The 16,913-nt window shown below is 33.9% G+C and overlaps 1 protein-coding gene across 1 annotated transcript in view; it reads left to right on the top strand.

Annotated features, from left to right (window-relative positions):
* The window catches only part of TyrRS (Tyrosyl-tRNA synthetase), a 100,815-nt gene that overhangs the window by 63,748 nt on the left and 20,154 nt on the right, over window positions 1-16,913 (top strand). The window contains exons 9-12 of the mRNA XM_090409641.1: window positions 4,107-4,192; window positions 11,569-11,701; window positions 11,826-11,899; window positions 16,690-16,871. Of these exons, the coding sequence (XP_090265767.1) occupies window positions 4,107-4,192; window positions 11,569-11,701; window positions 11,826-11,899; window positions 16,690-16,871 (475 nt within the window). The remainder of the gene's footprint in view (window positions 1-4,106; window positions 4,193-11,568; window positions 11,702-11,825; window positions 11,900-16,689; window positions 16,872-16,913) is intronic.

The raw sequence follows: 16,913 nt of genomic DNA, 5'->3' as shown, positions 1-16,913 counted from the left end.
TATTCCTGATTTCTACCTGTTGAGTGTTTTTTACCACTGCGCTATCACTGCTTGTTTCATTTAGCAATTTTTCGAAGTAATTACTCCATACATCAAGGATATCTTTTTTCTCCAGTTTTCAGGTCACTTTTATCATCTCTAATTCCTTTTACAGTACTCTTTCTGAGCTTTTTCAACAGCCTTCAGAATATTTTGCCATCTTCCTATAATTATTTTCAGTGTTCTTACCAAAATCTTCCCCAAACTCTTGTTTAGCTTTCTTACATTTGTCTCTATATTCTCTAAGAGCACAAGCTGACTTATTTGCCAGGAACTTTTGATATGCTTTCTTCTTTTCCTTCACTGTCTCTTTAACTTCCTGTGTCCACCATGGAGCTCTCATTTTTCTATTCTTGCAGACCTCACCACATGGCTCTCTGGCTGAATCAGTCACTGTTTTCTTCAAGGCTAGACATTGAATCTCCAAGGTTTGGTTCCTGTACCCAATCTCTTTCATTTTTTCTTGAATAATGTTTGGGTATTTCAGTCTACTGTTCACATGTGAGAGCTGCTCAACTTTTATTTGCTTTAAAACTTTCTTACATGTTCTTTTCAATATGAAATTCAATTCTATCCTGCTGAAGACTAAATGGTGATCACTTCCAATTTCAGATCCTCTGCACACTCTAGTGTCCTGCACCAATGAGAACACATCACTATCATCAATAACACAATCAATGAGATTTTTCTTATTTCTTGCCTCTTCTCTCTATGTGAATTTATGCACATTTTTATGTTGGAATATTGTGTTAGTAATAATCAGTCCATGTCCTGAGCAGAAATCCAACAGGTATTTGCCATTATTATTGAAAAATTATATGAATAATGGATTGATTTGAAAAAATAAGAGCTTCGTGATGTTATACAAAAAAAACCCTACTCAGCGGTATAACTGAGGAAATATTGTAGTTGATAATTCATTAGCTCTTAAATTATTGATGTATGATTAAAATAAGACTTTCCCATATCTTAGAGAGAGAGAGAGAGAAAAACAGTCTTTCTGATTTAAGTTCAGACAGTGAAGTGAAACGTTAGCTCTTTCTTTGAACAAATGTTCAAATTTATACTGACACCAGTGAAGTAAGCATGTTTCAGACCATAGAATGTTGTAGTCTGTATCTATTTCATGCTGTCCCAAGCCAATTTTTTCAGATTTACTACTGTTTATATAAGACTGGTGGTCTAATATTCTCTTTTCCACATAGCATCCAATTTGTCCAAACTCACAATTTCTCAAGGAAATTGTAGACATCAGGGAGAACTAGAGGAGACTATTTACCTTTAAAGATGGAATTCATGCTGAGAAGAAAAGTAGCCACTAAATTGTATTTCTTAAGAATTTTTTAAATGAGTTCAGACATACCAGAAATGTAAGAAATTGGAACTTGATATACTGTTTCTTTATTATTTGAGCTAGGATTGTGGGAATTAAGTTGTTTCATGATCCTTTCTAAGAAGTCATTGACTGTCTTACATCATTTGATGCTTAAGAATTCTTGCTATAATTGAGGTGTAGAACAAATAGTATGAGCATGTCGCAATAAAGTTTTATAATTCCAGTCTTCTGTGATGAATGGTGAGCTGATTGCTGTTGAGTGTAGCATCCATTGAAAGTAGGCTTTGGATAAACTGAAGTAATTAATTCACCTGATGGTGAATGAAGGAGTAGATCTAAAAAAAGGACAATTTTTTTTTTCCATTTAATTCATGGATGTAGGTTGTTTATATTCAATTTAAAAAAAAAAAAAGTAGTCAAAATGTCTTCATTATTGGGCCAGATAGCAAAAACATCTATATAATGAACCCAAAATGAAGGCTGAGCATGTATGGATGAGAAAAGTCTTTTAAATGATCTAAATAAAAACAAGTGCAGGGGAGGGTGGACTTCCCATTCATTGTGGTTCCTTTAAATTGGCTGTAGACTTTATTCTGACAAAATATCCAGAGTGCATATCAAAGTGAAATAGTTTTTCTATATTCTGTGGAAACGTTTCTGAAAGCAGATGTAGTGTATCATCAAGAGGAATATTTGTGAAGGGAGAATCTCTATCAAAGCTAACCATTGTATCAGTGGGTTATAAGGAAACATTTTTCATTTTACCTAGAAAATCAGAAAATTTTTTTATAAATGAGCAGGAGTTACCGGTATGAGCTTTCAGTAGGTGTGCTAAAAATTTGGCTATTCAATAAGTAGATGAACCTATGCAGTCGACAATTGGACGAAGAGGAATGTCTTTCTTGTGTATCTTGAATAAACCATAAAACCTAGGAGTTCTAGCAAAATAACTTCCGAGTTTTTCTATGGTTCTCCATGAAGGCTTGCAACTTTATCTGATAAAAAATTCATTTTCTGAGTTGTCTGTTGGTGGGAAGTTTGTAACAAAATCTTGTTTTGGACTGTCATTAGATCTTGTGCATCCCACAAGGATATATACCAAGAAATGGACATGTTTACAAGGAGTAGTGTAATAAAAGTATGGAAATGATCGGAGTCTTTTTCAGGAAACACAAAACTGACTGGCATTCACATAATTGGCGCTCTTCTTGCCATAAATTGGAATCAGTGGTTATACCAAGAGACAAATGAATAATAATTTAAATATTAAAAATGAACTAATACTTCTAATGAACTAAGTCTTCAGAGTCCTGTTTCATTTATGCTTTTAGCTGAGTAGCCTGTTGTGGCAAAATAAATGACTTGTCATTTGTGTGAATAGCGGTTCCATTCACTGACAATTCTGTTTTGTGGGCAGAAAACTTGCTAATATATTTTGACTAACTAACTTAGTCCTGCTGCCTTGAAAAAAGAGCCATAACCTTCCATCACAGATAAAATTTAAAGCCATCTTTTTCAGGCAAATATATTGCAAACAATCGACCATATATTCTTTGTTTCACTGCACTTTTTACCTATGAATTTAAGTGAGTGAATTAGTTGGTCAGAGTTGGCAGGTTTTTCCCTTCATGCAATTAGTAGACATAATACACTGGCCTGGTAGCCATACCTGTTTCAGCTGTAATTCCAAACAACAACACTTCTACAAATTACATTAATAAAATGAATCCTCTAATGACTTTTTATTCCTCAAAGGGAATAAGCTGTTTTAGCTTTAAATGGCCCACTACAGATTTCCCTTTTAGAAGTCAGTAGGTAGCAATATTATTCCTTTATTATCACTGATGAGTTCATTGTCATTAATGGCTTTGAAGATTATCATGTTGATAGTGTGGTAGGCTTGTGATCTTATATCCTAACTCATATTGTCTGAAATTGTGAGTTCTACAGTCAGTTTTTTGAATTAATTACAGGGTTAAAACCTGAGTTTCTAAGAGGAAAAAAAAACTACTTGATTATACCAAAAATCAGCTAACTTAGGAACTGGCTAGGAAAAAAAAAACTAGAAAAGTTCTTGTACTTTGGACTAGAATTGGACCTACAATGGTCTTTCTGGAGGTTCAGCATTATGGAACTATATTAATCTGTAATTTGATTAATATTTATATTATTCAAATTGCAAATTCTCAAATGTTTTAACCAACTGTCCATGGCGGATGAAGTATATCCAACATCTTATTCTTTGCAACTATATTATTTCAGTGGTATTGCAATGGTACACTTTTCACTTTTATTAATGACTAAGCATGTCATGGCTGGTAGGGAGTGATTATCACTGTATAGTGTTAAGTATATTCTATAGTATAGGATGTTGATGATGCTAATGAAAAATTGTTTTTGAGTCTGCCTACCATGTTCAAATGTGTATATTGAAATGTAAAGGAATTTTAAGTATCTTTTGGCACTACTCCAATTAAAAGGTCACATATTTTAATTGCAGTAGTGCATATTAATGGTAAGTAACTTTTAATGCTGTTGAAATAGCTGTTCTAATATTGAAACAGAATTTCAAAGTAAAGGAATCTTGTATTAGAATTTTTTCAAAGTCATAAACCTGCTATACAAATCAGTGGATCTGTATAGCAGGATTCATCTTCATATGCATCATATCAAGACGTAATCTTAATGTTGAAGTTTAGCATATTTTCCTCTTTTTTTTTTTTTTAAATAGAATTTGTTGTTGGCAGAAATGAAAAAAATGGAGGAAGAATTACTTACAAAGATTATGAATCTCTGGAAAATGATTTTGCAAATTTAGTAAGTAGTTGAAGTCTATATTATTAATGAAATTTATTTAATATTGCTATGTAAATATCTAATTTTTCTATTTTTATATTGACTAGTTTTCGTGATTTTTTTAAAAATCAGGAATAGGAATATAAAGATCTTGCTGAGTAAATGATTTAGGTACTCTTCACATCATTTGCCGTAGTGGCATTTAATTATAAGGAACATTATTACATATAGTAATTTAGTATTACTGCCAACTCCATTTATTAACTGATTCTTTATTGACTGCTGTGAAACTACCACCCTGCTTATTGGAGGCCTGAATTGACTTGAAAAATTTCCTTGTGTTTGGTCTCTAGAGCAGGGTTTCTGGGCTATGTAAAATAAATAAATTACCAAAAAATATACAAAACTGATTTTAAAAAAATGGCAACAAAAAAAAGTCCATAGCCTACTCACAGTAAAAATATTTGTTTTATCTTACCATTCTTTAAATTTATTTTGTCATTGTATGAATTGTTCCAATGAAAAATGTCCTGACATCTAGAGATCTGAGCATAGAAATGAGGATAAGATTGACAAAATGCTGTATATGGTAAATACTATTATATGGGACTGAGACATGGACAATATTAAAGGAAACAGAAGATAAAATTAAAGCTTTTGAGGTGTGGATTTTAAGATTTATGAAGGTGTCATGGACTCAGAAGAAAACTAATGTAGAAGTTCTACAAATGACAGACTAAAAAAGAAGTTTTCTTAAAACTATCAAAAGAAGAAAGGCCAAATATTTCAGACATTGGCTAAGACATGACAGTCTACAAAAAGCAGTTATGGAAGGGAACAAGGAATGCAAAGAACTGCTTGGAGCAGCAATCTTAAGAACTGGACACATGAGGAATGTGCAAGGGAGGCACAGCCACAAAGTTTATGGAAAGACATGATAGTCAACCTCCTGGATGGAGATGACATGATGATGAACTGTTCCCTGTAGTAATGCATCCTAAACTATCGTTATACAAGAAATCAGTTCCATACCATGTTCTATACAACTGACTTCAGTGGTATCCTCTACTTCTGTATTTGTTGCATAGTTTGTTATATGTGCTTTTGGATTACCGGAGTTAGCATTTTTGAAAAGAAAAGTGAACCGACTTGTCAGTTAATTAAAATGCCCCTAAATCTCTGCATTTTCCTGTGTTTAATTCAGAATCATTTCTTTTGATTTCTGCTGTAAAAGACTGGGAATGTGAGGTTTTGTTTTCACCACACAGATGATTGTTTTTCACATTAGCAAACAGGGAGAATTTGGAGTTATGATTATGCTGCATGTTTTTTGAATTCCACTTAACATATGTTATAATTTCAAGACTGTTCTGGAAAGCTTTTTTTCTAAGTTTGCTCACTGTTGAACCCCTTACTGTAGAAAGCTATATGTGATTGCGAATAAAACCTTCATTCGTAAAACTTCGTTAACAAGTCACATAGCTTATGGTGTTATTCCTCAATATTTAACCTTGTGGAAATACTTTAAACCATGATTGCTACATTCATTTAATTTTGCTTGCCAAATTTATTTTTTTGTAGGCACTTGTAAAATTAAGTTTATAATCTGGTGTATTTCACCCATTGCACATGCATTGATTAGATAATGCTCCCGTGACTTAATAGCATGTTAGTATAGCTGTGAGGATGACAACATTGCTCTCCTTGGTTTTGAAAGACTTGAGCTTATATCAAATCTTTGATGTAAGCTCAAGCTGAAGCTGAATTAGCTGGTCCCATAAGAAAGTGGAAGAATTTTTCATCATGCAAACACACACGCACGCGTGCACACACACAGTGGACAGGCTAAGAATTTTTTGTGTGTGTATTTTTTACATAATTTGGAAACCTTACTGTAGAGACCAAACGTGGAATTTAGGTTACTTCAGGTTTCCAATAAGTGGTGTGGTCATCTCACACAAGCCAATGAAATTCATCTTCTATCTAAAGACAATTCAAATCCACAGTCTGGAGATTGGAGAGTGGATACATAAACCATTTATTAGAATAGTAATCACAAAAATTGAGATTTGATCGTTTCCTTTTTCAAATCCCCTTGTGAACAACTGTATCTTAAACCAGTTTGAAGTGTAACTATCAAAATTATTTTAATAAATTCATGTTAACAGTTTCATAGAAATTAAGCAGAGTACATAGGAATGAATTAATGGCTTAATGACTCCAATAATTTGTTCTTTATCATACAGATAAAGGACTTTTTTTTGCAAGCAATGGGAGAAAAAAAAAAAAAAGATTAGATTTGAAGCCTACCCTAAATAAATATGGATGTGTGAAACTCCAAGATACAACTATAATTCTAATACCTCCTGCACAATAACCAAAACAACCTTTTAGTATCCATAGAATGCACTTCTAAGATTTTATCCTGGTGTATGATTTTATACTATCATAATATCCCCACGTGGAGATATTATGATAGTACTACATCATTATTAACTTCCTCTCAACAATTTTCTTCCACGTTAATCATATCTCTCAAGACTCCAATATTATTAAATCTAATATATTGTTAGACAAAATATATTGTTGTTGCTACTATAGACCAGGGATCTGGAAGATGTGAATGACATGCATTAGCAGATTAGCACAATGAGTGCAGGCTAAGCAGTTATCATAGGAGACTTCAACTATGATGGAGATATAGATAGAAGAAGGAAAGGATACATGGCAAAATAGAAATGGAATTTATATGGTTACTAAAGGATAATTACCTAAAACAGCACTTATGGATGGGACCAGGGGATTTGAGAGTGATGGATCTGGTAATAGCATCAGAAGATCTATCTATAACTACAGTAGCAACTCTACCTCCAATCGGGGGAAAGTAACCATGCAGTCTTGTCCTGAGAGGTTGTTCAACATGTGGAATTTTCAGCCAAATGGTTTATGTGGCTACAAAGCTGGCAATTATGACAAACTTAAGAGGCACCTTGGAGCAGTGCCATGGCATAAGAAGCTGCATGGAATAATGTCATTAGTGCATAGGAAGTGGTCCAGGATTGTTGGAGTCAGGCAGTATCAAACTGCATACCCAGGGTCAGGAGGATAAACTGAGCAGGGATTAAGTTGGATGAGTAGCAATATAAAGCAGGAGTTACAAAAATGGGGAGGGAACAAAGCATTGTGGAATGAATGTAAACAAAAAGGTAATCAGCATGCTCATGAGCAATATAAAGCACAAGCAAGAAAGGTAACTAATATGGTAAAGGAAGGCAAAATCAGATTTTGAGAGAAAATTAGCTAAGCAGGTAAAAGTAAATCCAAACGTTTTTGCTACATAGCAAGTAAGAGAAAGAATGATTATGGAAAGATGCCTTTACTCAATGCTGATGGTAGGAAAGTGACAGAAGCAGAAAAAATAGTTCAGTTACTAAGTGATTGCTCTGCAAAGATATATTATCCAGGTAGTGGCTTTGCAGTTAATGAGGTGGCAGAGATTGATGTGAGCATTGAGGTAGATGAACTGAAGTTACTCTGTATGTTGAAAAATATCAATGTTAATACAGCAATGGGATTGGATGGTATGTCAGCTCGTGTGCTATGAGAATGAGTAAGTGAACCAGCAGTACCTCTGATGAAGTTGCTTAATCGAAGTCTCAGCTCTGGTAGGGTTCCATGAGAGTAGAAAGAGGATAAGATAGGGAAAACAGTGGTGGTGTATGGTGAAGTGGAATCAAGGTGAATAAGGGCAACTAATGGATTGCCCCAGGGCTCTGTACTAGGACCACTACCCTTTAATTTGTACTTTTTTTAATTAATGATATAGTGGAAAATTTGAGGAGGGAATATCTAGTTGTTTGCTGTTGATGCATAACTGTGGAGAGCAATAGTGGATAAACATGATATAGATTCTTGCTGGCCTGGTTGGCCGAATGGTTAGCATATCTGCTCTCCAGCCCAAAGGCTGCATGTTTGAATCCTGCCATGGATGTTTGTGATTGTCTGTGGAAATGCTAGTGATGGTAGTGGGCAGTAGATGGCATTGGTATAGTTGTAGTTGGTGGAGAAAGAGAGTTAAATCAATTGGCTTTGTGGGAAAAGGACAGTGGTTGTCAATTTAATATTGTAAGATGCAAGGTAATGCAGTTTGGAATAACAGGGTTATATACTTCATATTATATTGAGTACTAGATTACAGGAGATGGATGAGGCTAGGGATTTGGAAGTGATAGTGGATGGAGATTTGACAACTCTTGCAACATTCAGAGGATATGTTGCAAGAGTTGCAATAGCTCAGAGGATTACTTGGGTGCCGAAAAGCACATTGACAAGTAAAGATAGGGAGTTATTATTCATCTTTATAAGGCTATGGTTTGGCCATGTTGACTGCTATGCACAGATTTGGTCACCTGCATTTCTAGTGGACTGTGAAAGGAAAGGATTCGGAGACGAGTGACCAAGTTGGTTACATGTTTGTGGAACTTACCCTATGAGGATAAATTGAAGGTGTGTGGATTGCAAAGGTTAGCTGACAGGTGGAAAAGAGCGGATATGATGGAAACTTATGTCACTAAAGAGATTGTATAAGATTGACACAAAGGAAATTTTTCAGTACATGGGGAGTAGGGGGAAAACAATAGTGTCACACATAGAAGTTGTTTAAGAATGTGGTTAGTAAGGTTGCATGGACTAGGTTCTTTATTTGGAGAGTGGTGAATGAGTGGAATGGATTGTCAGTGGTGGTTGTGAGCCCTCCAGCAGTGAATAAGTTTAAGGAGATGTATGATAAGTATTGCGTTAATGAATAGTGTGGGTCTCCCGCAATGAGTGTTCATATAAATAATAATATTCTAAGGTGCTTTTTACTGTATTGGTCCACATCAATCTCTCTGGGTCTTTTTCTTGCCATCCTGGAAAAAATCACTTATTTTGCTAACCTTTCCTCTCGCATTCTATTTAAGTGACCATACAACCCGAGATTAGCTCTGCCAACACATTCCTGAATGCTAATGCCAAGCTGTTTCCTAATATTTTTCATTTTTAATAAGATATTTCCATTGTTGCTATCTGCTCAATCCTTTAAGCATTATTTAATTCATTCATTCTTATGTGCTATGCTTGGTTTACATTAAACTTGTTAAGATGAACTTTAAACAGTACTTAATCCAACATGCATTAAATTTTCTTATGTTAATGAGGTAAAAGAATTCTTAGTTCATTACTATACCTTTCATAAATTAATGTTGCATTGTTCAGTTTTTCCAGTAAGAAATGTATTTTCATATTTATTATTAAATACTATTAGTTATTCCTTACGTTTCCTGAATCTGTCATCTTAATTAGGAGAATATTACTTATCAAGGATTTCCGTTTTATCATTAACTATGTAACATGGCACATTTATACTTTCCTGTTAACTTCACTTCTGATGAGTTGTTTAAGTACTCTCAGCCTACCTGCACTATCAACAGTTGCCATATATTTACAACTGTTGATAAACTATGATTATCATAGTTTATTCAGTAATAATGGTTATTCAATAATAATGCCTCATGGTATAAACAGCACCAGAAAAAAAAAAAAAATGTATATATATATATATATATATGGGAATAAATTTTTAACTTGGGTATATTGTATATTAGGATAACCAAGCAATTTTATATGCTTGGTCATTTTAGCTCCTAATCCAATGAGTTGCCCTGGTGTTGTACCATCTTTAGACTTGAACTTTGTTTCAGGCGCAAACTTAATTGTTTGCATACTTGGGATTAGGAGCTAAAATGACCAAGCATATAAAATTGCTTGGTTATCCTAATATATATATATATATATATACACACTGAACCTATTAATATTTTACTGGTTTTCTAACCAGCATCAGAGCACAAATTATACAACTGTGATAAACACAGTACTCAGATATTGTTGTAGAAACAAATTGTAACTGAAAAGTAACTAATGTCCTAACATGATGGGGCTAGATAATAAAATCAATTTAGAGAAGTAGGGCTAAATATGATCCTAGAATGACTGAGATCTTTGTCAAGTTAATGCAGCCATACTTGTTGAGGTTAGGAGATGCTTTAAAGCTGATTCTAAAAAAAAGTCTCTCAGACCTATAGCAACTTCTGTACAGTGCAGATGTCTTCTTTCATTTAATCTTGGGTGAAGGAATATCCAAAGCATGGTTTACTAATCCTGGCATGCCAAAGATGTGGTTTTCATGTTCTTCAAAGCCATATATTAACAGATCTACTATTCTGTCCAAAGTAGACTAAGCTTTTAGGCATAAGGAACTTTATACAGTCTGGGATGTGCAAGAGGATGCAACAGATTCTTAGATTAAGGTAGCTAGCTGCATGTGTGATTTGAAAGTGGCATGAAAATTATATTTACAGATAACTCTAGCTGTTTTTTAGATGTACTCTGAATGCAAAGGATGGGAATAGTTTTGCTGTCATGTTACAATGAAGTAATATCAAAGCTAACCATGTAGTTTCATGGTCAGCTTACTTCATTCTTTATTAGTGAACCATTTGACAGCGCCTCTTGACCTTATTAAGATGCATTTCTCCTCTAACATTTTTGAAGTATCGAGATTTACCATTTCTCAGGGTATTTTTCATCGAAAGGAAAAATATACAAACAGCTGGATGGGACTGCAGTGGTTTTCCCCTTCTTTCCTTTTGCCAGATAATTTTCATATTGAATTCTAGAAAACCAAACACTTAACACAGCTACACATATGTGAACAGTTCAGGTATTCTGTGTAGATGATGTATTTGCTATTTGGTCCTTTAGCATAGACATAATAGATAAATTTTTAGTACATTTAAACAGCCAACATAAAAAAAATTCATTTCACCATACAAAAATAACCTAAATATTCTCTCTTTTCTAGACAAGTAACACAACTAACATATGGTTCATTTTCTGTTTATGGAAAACTCAAACATACAGAAAGGTATTTACATAAGGCAATCACATCACTGCCCATCACACTAGTATGGTGTCCTCAAACTACTTGCACACAGTCTGCTATTTGTTCATATTTGAAATTGAACTCAGATGCCTTTGCAGCACTTCTAGCAAATGGCTACAATTTCTATAAAACATAATAGTGCATGCTCCAACTCCTTTTGCAACTAAGATGCGACTCAGATTGCCAGTTTATTTAGTAACAAAGTGAATGCTTGCAAGATGGGTGCACTTCATGAAAGTGAGGACTTAATATTGGGTTGAAAGCCACCAGTTCATTTACTTCCTCTTCTTTCTATGTGGTCTGATCCTAGTTAATGTATAAATTTTGCCTTTAACTAATTCTGTAAACATACGCATTTATATTTACAATGATATGTAAATTAAATAAAATATGAATATAAATTTAATTACAGCGACTTCATCCAGGTGATTTAAAGGCATCTGTTGAGGTTTATTTGAATCTGCTTCTGGATCCTATTAGAAAACATTTTGAAGATCCCAAACTGAAGAAATTGGCAGCACAAGCTTATCCTTCTCAGTCAAAAAGTAGGATTTGCATTATATTTACATCTTTGAAATTTTGCATTTTGTAATATAACAGTTACAGAAAAAATATCTGAAGTTACCTCTCTGTCATTATGCCTTTTCTTTTTTTTTTTTCTGAATGCAGATTCTATTAGTGAAGATGAAATATCACCATCAAGACTGGATCTGAGAGTTGGAAAAGTGATTGAAGTCGAGAAGGTAAAATTTTTGAAATATCATAAACCTTAATTGCAAATAGATAAATTGAATTTGCATTCAATACTGCCTAAGTGCTGATTTTAAAAATGTCTTCTTTTTTTCTGGAAACTAGAAATTTTTCTTTTTTTGCCTCACAATTTATTTTTTTTAAAAATATGAGAAAAATAATAGTAAATGTAGGATATTTATATAAAATATCTAAATATGCTCACTTATTCAGAATCTCTAATTTTTTAATAAATTTCTGCCTTTAAATGACAGATTTATAGTTTATTCTTAGTGCAAAAAATTCTTAGCAAAAACGTTGCTAAGAATTTTGAAAGTCCTAATGTTATAACCAACTATTGAAAGGTCTTCATCACCTTTGGTGATTAGGACCTTTATAACATTAGAACAAATTAGAACTTTCAGATTTGATTAAGACTTTCAATAGTTTGTTATAATGATGCTTGCCATGCTGAAAGTCCACTATGTTATGTGTTGCCATATCCATGTTACCTTCTTTCAGGAATGCAAGAAAAGAAATATTCAAGCTTGGGATCTCTGTTTTCGAGCAATTTTGTGATTCCATTTCGGTCCACTCATGCTTGTTTTTGGCTATGATCAGTGTTCCTGTAAATCATTTGCAGTTTGTCTGGGCCCACAAAATTTGAGTTTTTTTGCGCTTTTGAAAGACTTGAAAATTTGTAGTGGGATAGGTGTGGGAAGACATTGTTGTCTAAAATTCCTTCATTAACTGTAATATTATATGAAGGTAGTAATAATAAATTTATTTGTATTTACTTAACTTGTGTGGAGAAATTTTTGAGCCTGGAATGATTTCTCCTCTGTGCTAATTATGGGCTCTGCTGTCTCGTTTACAAACAAAGCATGCCATTTTCAAGTAACTAGTAACAAAAACAGAGAATTTTCAGATCTACACAGTTTTACCATTCACTTTTATCTTTCATTTCAATATTTTAATAAGCCTTAAGTCAGCAGATAAGTGACTAGTATGGAAGTTTTCGTTCTTACAATTTCTGTAGCATGCCAAGAAGATAAAGTTCCTCTAGTGATTCCAGGTTTGAGTTTCAATACAATAAGCTGTGTAGAACCATTTTGTATACCAAAATATCACAGAGTGTGTATTTCACTTTTTGCAAATTAAGTGATCTGTTTTACAACATCTCGCATTTCTTATGTGAATTGTGATTGTTTTCTTCTAGTAAGTCATCTCGTACTGACATTGCTTTCTTCATGTGAAGTAGTTGTATTAGGCACTTCTGTGGTGACGGTATAGGTAAATTAGGCTTGTGTGCACTAGGCATATGGCAGATGAAAGATTTAGTTAGAAAATGTCCTTTCTATTTCTAGAGTTATAGTTTTATGTCATGTTGGTTAGATAAAAATATCAATTGTTTTCCTGTAAAGCCATTTCATCATTTGTTTATCGTGTGTCATATTTTATGTTGTTGTACTTATGGTTTATTTTCATGTCTAGTTTCATCCAAAAGTATGCATAATAGTAATTTTTGGCAAGTTCTGTAATGTTTTCCTGTCCTTTTTCACCTGAAATGCAGCATTTGCATTTTCCCTTCAATTAGAATATCTTGGTGTGAATCCTGTTAATATGAAGGTAACCTATATAAGGCGTTTCATCTAAAGGTAAGTTAGCTGGTCTCATATGAAGGTGACAGTTTTTATTCTTGAAATTCAAGTTTTTCATTTCACAAAACTAGCCAGAGAATACATGCGATTAATATCTAATATTATTTTAATTTTAATTACATCCAAAATTATGAAACCTGAATATAACAAATTGTCATTTCTTTATACATAATCTTGATGGCATAATGCCCAATGGAAAACTGAATGCACAAAATAAAACAGACTATATAAAAAAAACCATTAGCCCATCTGCCAAACCAATACATAGTGTACTATGTGTTCAGAAAATAATGTGGTAGAAGAAGGTTATAGTGAATACGAGGGTTGTTTGAAAAGTTTGGTAAAAAAAAGTAAGTTAAATATTTTTTTTTTGGAAAAAATCACCTTTATTTCTCAACATAGTCTCCATTGAGGTTTACACATTTTGTCCAGTGAGTTTCCAATGTTTTCGTCCCATCTAAAAAGTAGGATTTGTCAAATTGTACAAAATAGTCATTGACAGCCTTCATGACATCCTCGTTTGAAGAAAATTTTTTTCCACCGAGCCAAATTTTTAAGTTTGGGAACAAGACGAAGTCATACTGGGCTGAGTCCAGAGAATAAGGTGCATGTGGAACCAATTCTAACCTCAATTCGTGGAATTTTGCGGCTGTGACGGCCTGTGTGTGTGTGTGTGGAACGGTGCATTGTCTTGATGAAAGAGCACTTTTTTGTGCGCCAATCTTGGCCGTTTTTTTTTTTTTTTTTTTCCAGTTCTTTTAAATGGTCCACCAGTGATGCATAATAGACTCCTATTATTATCTTACCCCTTTCCAAATAGTCTATCATGATAATTCCTTGGGAATCCCAAAAAACAGTTGCCATCACCTTCCCAGCTGACAAAAATTGTCTTCACTTTTTTCAGTGCTCTTTTACCAAGCATTGTCCACTGTTTTGACTGCTGCTTGGACTCAAGTGTGTAGTGGTGGATCCAAGTTTCATCTATAGTCACGAATTGATGCAAAAAATCCTGCGAATTGCAATTAAACATTGCCAAACACTGTGTTGAAATGTCTTTTCGCATGCATTTTTGATTGATAGTCAACAATCGCGATACCCATCTCGCACACAGCTTTTTCGTGTGCAGTTTTTCATGCAAGATATTATACACCCATTCAGTTGAGATGCCTGCAATCTCATGCACTTTCACTAGGCAGTCTTCCATTACGATACCATGGATTTTGTCAATAATTTCCTTCATAGTGACCTCAGTCAGGCATCCAGAGCATGCTTCATCTTCGATGGACTTACGACCACGTTTAAACTCATTTATCCAAAAATAAATAGTCTTTAATGCTGGTGCAGAGTCCCCATGAATGCATCTAACTCGACTTTGATCTGTGCATCCATCCACTTCTTCAAATAAAAGTGTTTTATCGCTGCACAAAACTTTTTTTCCCCCCATTTTTATGAAAAATGTGAACACGGTCATTTTAAATGTTTGCCAAATGAGAACTACGCATTGCACATGGCTAAAATTTTGCCAGGGGTCATGAAAAAGATGATACGTGCTGACACTGGTATGAAAGAACGAATTGTGTTGCCATCTATTGGAAATTTTCCAAACTTTTCAAACAATCCTCTTAGATGTTGAAAGTTTATTTTTCACTTGGTTAGAGTATAATAAATTTAGTTTAATCCTTTATCCAAGTGTGAGCAAACAAAGTTTCCACTTGGGCCTGGCTCCCACTGAAGAGACCTCAATAAAGGTCGAAACTAGTCTGGGTTGTGGCCCTTCCCTTAATGCATAACATTAGACATATCCGCAAGGAGATGTGTTTTGCATTATGGGAGATACTGAGATAAGAGTGTTGGTAGCTTGCTCCACCTTTGCAAGGAGTGCCCTGGTGTGTACCACCTTACCCCAGTCCTGAAGATGTTTTCAGGCGCAAACTTTGTTTGCTCACACTTGGATAAAGGATTAAACTAAATTTATTAATCCTCTTAGAATTTCAAGGCTGAAATATATGATTTGAAAGTTTTGGAGGAAAATTGTCAATACAAAGTAATAAGAATGTACACTTATGTAACACTATTATATTATCCTCTACAACCCTTGAGGGTAATTTCAGGAATATGACAAACAACAAAGAACACTCGATCAAAAAATTGAGCTACCTAGCTAGAGTAGCTCACAGAATTACTTGGTTAGTGAAGAACACTTTAACAAGCAGAGATAAGGATGTTGTCATTCCTCTCAGAGAGGATTGAGAGGTGAGTGACCAAGATGGTGAGTGGTTTGAGGATTTGCAAAAGTTGGTTGATAGGCAAAAAAAAAGTGGGATATGATAGAAACATTTAAGTTACTTAAAGAATTTTATGGGATTGATGCGGGGGGAGGGATCAAAAGATCATTCATGGAAGTTGGGTAGTTAGCAAGGGTGTGGGGACTAGATTTTCGCTTGGAGAGTGGTGAATGAATGGAATTGGTTGCTCAAATCAATTGTGAGTGCTTTGTCTGTTAATGGTATCAAGGAGAGGTATGATAGACATTCAGTTGATACTTGGGACCTCATGGTTCTAAGTATCAATAATAACATACTCTAGAAAGCAACCATAACACCATTTGTTTTTTTCCCATCTTTATGATACTATATTGTAGGAGGCTTTGAGAACTAATTTGGAATCAAATGAGATATTATAAACATTATAAACACATAAAATATTAACTTTAAATAGATTGTTGCTGCTATTTTAAATACATTTGGACTTGTAAATTGGTGTAATTACTAAGATTTATTACAGACTTTTGAAGCACAAAACATGAAGCCCCTGTAACCTCTAGTTCAAAATAATATGGTAGAATTTTATAATCAGACTGGTTTTTGAAAAACAATGCCAATGCTTCTGAAGAATTGGTCAGGTACTTTCATTAATATATCTCTGAAAAATAAGACGGTAAGAATACTGATCAAGCTGTTTTTTTGCATTGAAAATGTTTACAAAGGGTTATAAATCAGTGGTTTATAATCTAAGGATTGACTTAACATTCTATAAAATATAATTCTCGTTTGTATTTAATTTTTAATAAAAATGTCTTCCAACTGATTTAGTTATATAATATTAATCTTAAACATTTTATCTTACTGTATACTACCTTTTAGCATCCAAATGCAGAAAATTTATATGTCTGTAAGATAGACTGTGGTGATTTCACTGGTCCAAGAAATACAGTTAGTAGTGCAGGAAATCTTTCACATGGTCAGATGGTGACAGTTTTATGCAACTTGAAACCTGCTAAAATGAGGGGAGTAGAATCTCATGCTATGATAATATGTGCACACAAGTAAGTATGTTTCATATTGATGAAATTTTCATTCAGGTAATA

The sequence above is a fragment of the Typopeltis vanoorti genome, chromosome 19, assembly GCF_054136105.1.
Source record: "Typopeltis vanoorti isolate ZY-2024b chromosome 19, IOZ_Tvanoo_1.0, whole genome shotgun sequence".
NCBI classification, from domain to species: Eukaryota; Metazoa; Arthropoda; class Arachnida; order Uropygi; family Thelyphonidae; genus Typopeltis; species Typopeltis vanoorti.
Note: the sequence above shows the minus strand (reverse complement) of the source record. Positions and strands in the feature narration are given on the sequence as shown.